The 7,992-nt window shown below is 56.6% G+C and overlaps 1 protein-coding gene across 1 annotated transcript in view; it reads right to left on the bottom strand.

The window, feature by feature from the left end:
• Positions 1-7,992, bottom strand: part of DSCAML1 (DS cell adhesion molecule like 1) — a 305,212-nt gene that overhangs the window by 825 nt on the left and 296,395 nt on the right. Inside the window, exons 26-33 of the mRNA XM_029915701.1 lie at positions 7,792-7,980; positions 7,110-7,397; positions 5,559-5,714; positions 3,236-3,266; positions 2,989-3,107; positions 2,593-2,745; positions 1,801-1,995; positions 824-1,208 (exon numbers count right to left, since the gene is read on the bottom strand). Coding sequence (XP_029771561.1) covers positions 824-1,208; positions 1,801-1,995; positions 2,593-2,745; positions 2,989-3,107; positions 3,236-3,266; positions 5,559-5,714; positions 7,110-7,397; positions 7,792-7,980 — 1,516 coding nt within the window. The remainder of the gene's footprint in view (positions 1-823; positions 1,209-1,800; positions 1,996-2,592; positions 2,746-2,988; positions 3,108-3,235; positions 3,267-5,558; positions 5,715-7,109; positions 7,398-7,791; positions 7,981-7,992) is intronic.

Raw genomic sequence — 7,992 nt, forward strand, 5'->3', positions numbered from 1 at the left:
GAGTCCTGACCCCTCTGCTCAGTGAGCATCCTCACCCATAAATGTGCCTATCCTATGACTGTGCCCGGAACTCTCCTTACATGATCTCGCTTGGTCCCCGCAGCCCCCGGGGTAGGTTAATACCTGCCCACGTTTTGCAAATGAGGAAACTGAGGTTCAGAGAGATTAAGTAATCTGCCCCAATTCACCCAGCCAGAGGGGGTGGGGGCGGCATTCAGGGCTGCCAGTCTCCAAAGTCTTTGTACTTTGTTACCCTGCGCTCTTCTCCGGATGACCCCGAGTGCCCCGATTGGCATGGCCACTTAGCGAGGCCAGTAAGTAGCGAGCAGACCAGACTCCGTGTGGGTTGACACGGTATAGTGTGGTCCAGTGTCCCCTGGCACGCCCTCCAGTCATCCTACGGCTGTCCCACCAACCCTGAAGGGCGTCGGCTCTGACCGGGCCCCCGGGGTCAGACATGTTTCCGTCAGGCTAGGTCACTGCCCACCATGAGGTCTGGCCGCCACGTGCGGGCTGCCAGGATTGTTCCTTTGCGTCTGGATCAATTAGGAATGGCACTGAGGCCCCTGCCACTGGGCAGCTGTGTCTCCGTGCCGGCACAGCTTCGGCGGAGGGGAGGACTGTGTCCCGAGACCCCGCCATGCATCAGGCAGGTACTGGACACCTACTGTTCGCACAGCAACGCTGTCATTTGCATTTTACAAAGGAGGAAATGAAGCCCAGAGAGGCTAAGTGACTTCCAAGGCCGCGGAGGCGTTAAGAGGCTGAGCCGGACGCGGACCCTGATCTGGACCCTCCCAAGTACTTGCTCTGCACTGCCCACGCCACCAAGGAGCCCCCCGGGCTGTCGGGGCCAGGTTCGGAGCAGGGGGCGGGGGGGGGTGGCGAGCACTCACTCTTGTTGGCCCGGTGCGGGATGGGCACAGCCACATTTTTGCCTCGGTCGGCGTCCTGCGGCTTGGGCGGCGAGGCGGTGAAGCGGCAGATGCCGGGCTCCGAGGGCGTGCTCATGGACGTCATGCTGTCCGCGTTCTCGTTGGTGCCTGTGGTCATCTGGTCGGAGGAGCTGTCGGAGATGAAGCACTCGGTGATCTCGAACTTGGCGTGCTGGAGCTGCTCCTCCAGCTTGGCGTGCTCGTAGGCCCGTGCCAGCTCCTCGTAGGTGGACGAGGCGCTCTCCGTGGACACCATGCTGTTCCGGCCTTTGTCTGCGGAGATGGGAGCGTGGAGGTGAGGGGAAATGAGGGGGACCTGGGGAGAAGGGTCTCGGCTACCGAGGAGACCAAAGCCCGCTGTGGGTTCTGTGTCTCCCTCTCTCTCTGCCCCGCCCCTGCCTGCACGTGCGCTCTCTCTCAAAAATAGACATTAAAAGTCTTTTTTTTCAGAGGAGACCAGACTGAGCAGTTCCCTACCCTTGACCCAGTGGTCATCTCCAAAGACCCCGCTGGTCCCCTGGGAAGGGGGCCGTGGTGGCAGAGGTGGGGTCTTTGGCGAATAAAGGGCAGACCGTCTTGCGTTCTTGAAAGCAAGCCGCCCCCTGGAAGACTCAGCTCTTTCTCCAACAGCTGTCACACGGGCCATTTTCTCCAACATCTTCTGGGATGGCAGAGTGAAATCCTTGACCCAGCAGAGCTCCGCAAGGTCAAGTGTTTCTGTGCCGGCCACACAGCAAGTCAGTGGCCAGCTGGAAATGAGGCGCACTTGTGCCTTGGCCCCCATGAGCTGGTGGGCAGAGGCTGGGAAAACAGAGAGGGGGGCTGGAAGGTAGGGGAACCGGAGAACAGAGGGCCCTGGGCTCACCTGTGTCCTGGGAGAGGCTGGCGCTGTAGCTGTCACTCTCAGTGACAGTGACACCGTGCTGGGACCCCACGGTGCGCCAGTCGGAGGTGAGGGTGCGGGCAGGTGTGGAGGCCTGGCACTTGGTCAGCGTCCACTGGCTTGAGTACCGGTTCCGGGTGCTGTGGGCTGACTTTACGTTCTTCCTGGACACCGGATCTGCAAACGGGAAGCGACAGCTAGTGCATCCGCCGGGGGCACTCAGGCCTGGGCGGCTGGCACACACCGGAGGGCAGTGCGGAGCCAGGTAGGGGGCATAAGCAGCCACAGAAGCTCCCATGGGGAAGCTGAGCCTGCTGCCTTTCCCGACCACGTAGCTGGCCCCGGAGGGGGAGAGCGACAGTGGCGGGGGCGGGGGGCAGGGGCTGGCATCCTGGGGCTCCCCCGCCACCGCATCTTTTCCTTCCGCCGGGGGAATAATGTCACCTCCTCTCCCGCTGCCTCCTGTCATTCATTCCCCACAGCCCTTGATGTAGTCTATCCTTACGTCCAGAGGCAGAAGGGCCTTGGAGAGCAAGAACACCCAGCCCTCTTAAAATGTCTAGGTAAGCAAACGGAGGCCCAGAGAGACAAAGTCAGCGATAGACCCAAGGTCACAGCTAAGTCAGTCTTCACTCAAGGTCGGTAGACTAACTCCAGTGCTCTTTCCATTCCATGCTGTTCCTCCCCCACTTTTCTTTCTATCACCTGTGCCCCATGCTGTGCCCAAGACACCCTGTTTGGGAGGGGGTCTGGCTTCCTGGGGAGAGGGCGTACTGGTGCCTGGCCGGATGTCAGACATGTCGATGAGGGGTCCCGTGCTCTGGATGAGGGCTGGGTGGTGCAAGGAGACACCGGTGCAGAAACTCTGCGGGTTGACAGCTTGGCTGAACTCGGCGTCCGTCACGGGGATGGTGGCCTTATCATCTCCTGGGGGAAGGAAGACAACAAGTAGGAGTCCTCTTTGCACATCACATGTATCTTTCTGTCTTTACCCCATTTCAGTTAGAGGAGGAGCTTGGCCCTTCAGAGAAGTTTCCGTGAGTTCTGAGGTTGAGTCGTTGGTGGGGCTGCTGCCAGAGCTCTGGGCACTGCAGTGAGGGCTGGCGCCTGCCCTTGGGGGGTGGTGGCCCGGGGGTGACCACAACAGAGTCTGTGGCACTTGTCACTCACCCAGCTGCTTGATGCCCTCCTTGTCTTCGATGAGCAGCTGGACCCTGGGGATGTCAATGTGCAGCCGCGGGCCTTGGGGCGGCCCCTTCACGGGGGTGTCGAAACTTCGGTTGTTCTTGCTGTGGGGAGAAGGGCCCGAGGTGGGTGACCCAGCAGCCATCAGGGGCCAGAGGAGAGGGCTTAGCAGGACAGCGGGGTCTTGGAAGCCCGTCCTCTGCAGGGGACGGAGCAGCCAGGTGACACCTACCTTATCAACATTTCTGCCAAACTCTTCGCGTCTGCAAAACAGTAGAGAGAGGGACTGGGTGAGAACGGGCAGAGGCATGGGGAAAAGGTGCGGGGAATCCCTAAAAGGAGACCAGGGCTGGTCTCCTGGGAAGAAGAGGGAGAAGTGAAAGGGCTTCTAAGATGGTCTGAAACACAGTAAGGTCTGACGGCTCCCGGTGCCCGATTTGGCTCAGGTCTGTTTTCCTTTCCTCAGGTTTTTGTCTAATCGGGAGAGGGTATATTTGTCCCAAAGGAGAGGGTGTATAAACTGCTCCATCTGTTTCTTGAATTGACTCTAATTAAACAAGACATCATAGCAGGCTGGGAATGGGCACCAGTGGAGGGTCCATCCTCAGTTATTTGCTGAGAAGAGGAGAGAGTGAAGGAGGCGTGGTCAGTGGGCATTCCTAAAGGACTATCAACCAAGAGACCTCATTTCTTCCTCTTGGGCACCTGTCCCAAGAAGTCCGTGGATAAATCTGAGGGTCCATGCTTTGTCTCCAGAGAGGCCTTGAATAGGATCAGGACTCTCAGGTTAGGAATTGATGGGGGGGGAGGGGAAGAGTGAGAGAAGCAAAGGGCCCAGTTAACCCATTAGACCTCCGAGGAGAAGGAGAATCATGAGACTAATCTGTCGGAATGAACTAGTTCTATGTATGTATCCAACCATCTACTCACCCGCCCACCCGTCCATTCATCATTGATCCATTTACCTATCAATCTATTCATTTCTCCACCCACCCATCCATCCATCCATCATCCACTCATTCAATTATCCATCCATTCAACCAACCATCCATCCATCTATCCATCCATCCATCCATCATCCACCCATTCAATTATCCATCCATTCAACCATCCATCCATCCATCCATCCATCCATCCATCCATCCAATTATCTATTCATCTACTCAACCTTTCATCTACCCACCTATCCATATATCCATAAAATCATACAATCATCTGTCCATCTTATCATCCATCTCCCTATCCATTCATCCAAACACCCATTCGACTATCTGCCCAACTACCTAATCATTCAACTATTAACCATCCAAATATGCATCCAGCCACCCACCTACCCGTGGCTCCAAGCATTGATCCATCCAGCTATCTAATCATCCATCCATTCTTCCACCTACCCATGCAGCCGCCTCTACATTAAAACTTTCCTGTAACCATCTATCCAACCATCCTTCCGTCTATACATCTTTCCATCCAACCATCCAATTAATCATTCAACCTTCCATCCACGCAACTCCCAAACACCCAAGGTAGGGTTAGTACTTCTCTCTTTTGTACGACTATTGTGCCCTGACCTCTCACACTAAACTGTAAACTCGAGAAGGACTAGACTATGTTCCGTAAGACTACAGGCTCTTCCTTCTCCATTCGCCTCTCTATCTCCGGGGTGTGGAAGTACCTACAATACAGCAGCTATTCAATAAATGTTTTCCAAATGAATGAACGAACATCTGTGAAGCAACTACTAGGTGCCAGACAGTGTACCAGGCCCTGGGGAAGTCAAGCTGAATCGGACTCATTCATGCCCGTCTACGGTATCACGTATTAGGACAGGGACCTTATTCAAAATGTTTAACATCAGACACGTTCTGGAGGTGCCAGAACTGAGCAAGGTCCTAGAGACCACCTGCCGGTCTACGTTTCAGTGGCCAGCTCCTAAAAGAATCTCAGGGATCCTGTGTGAGAGAGAGAAGATCCAGGGTGGAAGGGAACAACATCTATTTACCAACTAACATGGAAATGTTTATTCTTTATTTTTTTAACATTTATTCATTTTTGAGAGAGAGAGAGAGAGAGAGAGAGAGAGAGCGAGCGAGCGAGCAAGAGAGCATGAGAGCATGAGCACACGAGCAGGGGAGGGGCAGAGAGAGAGGGAGACACAGAACCGGAAGCAGGCTCCAGGTTCTGAGCTGTCAGCACAGAGCCCAAGGCGGGGCACACACTCACGAATCGCAAGATCATGACCTGAGCTGAAATCGGATGCTTAACTGACTGAGCCACCCAGGTGCCCCTAACATGGAAATGTTTAAATATTTCAACCAATTGGCTCTACCAGAGTACACCTCTGATTCAGCCCTGGTTAGGTCAGGCACAAAGTCTTGGGGGCACAGAGGAGGAAGCTGTGAGAACTAAAATTTCAGAAGACTGGAGTGGCAGCTCTCCCTTCAATAAGACACAGGCACACTCCTGCCCAGAGCGTGCCATGAGCCAATGACAGGTGGCCAGCGTGGATGAGGGCCAACACTCCCTCCTGGGAAGCCCGGGGGAAGCCTGGCTACCTCGGAGCCGCTTCAGCCGCTTTTCCTTCCTCTTCTTGCGGACGATGAAGAGCAGGGCCACCCCCAGAGTGGCCAGGATGACCGGGCAGCCGATGGTGAATAGCTTCTTCACGTCATCGCCCTCACCGTGAGCAGACTTGATAGGAGGGATGGTGCCTGAATGGGGGGAAGACGGGAGTCAGATGTCCCTTATGAGGAGGCTCTGTGTAGAGTCCCCGGGGGTGGGGTAGCCCTTGAACCTCACTTGCTGCCCTTGGTCTCATTCTGATCCGCACTTCCTGGCACAGAGCCCCAGCCTTCTCCATTACCCGCCCCCCACCCCCATATTCTGGTCATATCAGGACAGCCCACAAACAATCATGTCGTTTTTATGCTGCATTATGAAACTGATGGCTTCGTGGGGCTGTTTTAGAATTATCCTGAAGTCTTTGAGAGATAGTCTCCTGCCTGTAGGAGTTCATTTCTAGAGGGGGGGGGCGCTGATGCGCTTAGATTTCCCCCATCCAGCTCGTAAAGTGGGGGAGGGGCAGTGAGATTCAGAGAGGAATCAGTGCAGTGGGGTCTCAGGGTCTCTTCCCCAGCTGGGGACAGAGCTGTTCAATGCCCCGCATTTTTTCCCTGATACCCCCTCTCACGGGCAATATTTGCTAACCTGAGGTGCCTGCATGGAGGCGGTAAGTTCTGCAGACATAGCCCTCAGCCAAGCCCCACCTCTGCCTGTTTCAAAGCTTTGCATAAGGGCCATCTCCTTCTCGAAGGAGCTTTTCATTTCCTTAACACACAGGTGGACTTAATTTACCTCTGACAGTGGATCTCTATGAATTCAGCCTTTGACGTGCCTGTAACATATGTCGCGCATGTGTTATGTGTGCGCATGTGTTGCGTGTGCGCATGTGTATGAAGTAACCCACATGGGAGACACCAGTTAGTGCTCACCAAACATCCACGTGCCTACTTACACCCTCCAGATCTCCGAGTTAGATCAGAATCACGTAACTAGTTCTAGACGACAGAGTGTGAACAGAAGTGACGAGCGTCTCCTCCTGGACAAGGCCGTTAAGAACTGGGGTGCCTTTTCTCTCTCTCTCTCTTCTTGGTGACCTTGGAGGCTACCATTCAGGATGGCGTAGCCAGAAGATGGTGGCCAGCCAACCCTCTCAACATGTTATGAGAGCCAGCAGCAGATCTTTACTGGGTCAAGCCCTGCAGCCCTTGGTGTTTTATCTGTTACTGCGGCACAGAGCATCCCATCCTGGCCTCTGCACCATGCCTCAACTACATCTCCACATTCCTCCCCATCTCTCTGAAGCAACAGAGAGCAAGGACGCACCTGCAAAGACGCTCTGTCTTAGTGTGACTGTTTGCCTGTCTGTAGGGTCTGTAGGTCTGTATCGGTCACTGGCGCTCCGGCCTGCCGGCCTACACCCCGCGGCTCCCTTCCCTGTCTCCGGCTCTTCCCTCCCTGTTTTTCAATTTGTCTGTCCTCTCTTTGTGTGTCTGCCCCTGTGCCGGCTTCCCTGGGGACACCCCGCTGCGGCCTCTCCGACTCACTCCCGTCGTAGTCCAGGGTGGCGAACTGGGCCGTCTCGTTGCCGCAGCCAGCGCTGTTGCAGGCCCGCATGCGCAGCTCGTACCACGTGGCCTCCCGCAGCTCGGTCAGGAACACCTCCCCGGAGCGGTTGGCCCGCAGCCCCTGCCAGGCCCAGGTGCCCTTGGGCCGGTACTCCAGCACGACGGCCGTGATGGGGCAGCCTCCGTTGTTCCAGCCCTGCAGGTTAAGCCGAGCATGCGTGGAGTTGATGTGGGTGAACAGGTGCTGGTCTTTGCTGAAGGAGGGCTCTGGGGGCCACAGGGAGAGAGTGTGGTTAGAGACCGAGAAGAAGAGGGGGGTGCCTTCACCTGCGGGCTGGGGAGTCCCCTGGGCCAGGGGGGCGGTGGCGGTTCTGACACAGATGGGGAGGGGGGGTGCCCCAGGGGGCCGAGGAGGAGTGAGAAGAGGAAGGACCTGGAGGGAAGGCCTCCGCCCAGGAGGAAGGGATGTGGGAAGAAGGAAGAGGCCGCCACCTGCTACCCAGCCAGGGAGGTGGGGCCTGTTTCTCCCACTGTGATTGGTTCAAGTACCCGCTGAGCCCCTCCCTTCCGCCCGCTTCCCGCACTCCTTCCCCACGCCGGCCATCTTCCGTCCCCGTGGCCTGGGCCCGTGTCTCCCAGCTGGGCCGTGGCTGAGCCTCACCCCGCCCGTGGGTCTTGGCCTCGATGATCTCGCTGATGCGCCCGGAGCCCACGCTGTTCTTGGCTGCCAGCTTCACCTTGTACCACGTGCCGCACTTGAGGCTGTCCAGCTTGAAGGACCGCTCGCCCGAGCTGATGAACACGTCCTTCCACTCCTCGCTGTTGTCCACCGAGTACTGCAGCACGAAGCCTGCCCGGGGGG

The sequence above is a fragment of the Suricata suricatta genome, chromosome 11, assembly GCF_006229205.1.
Source record: "Suricata suricatta isolate VVHF042 chromosome 11, meerkat_22Aug2017_6uvM2_HiC, whole genome shotgun sequence".
NCBI lineage: Eukaryota > Metazoa > Chordata > Mammalia > Carnivora > Herpestidae > Suricata > Suricata suricatta.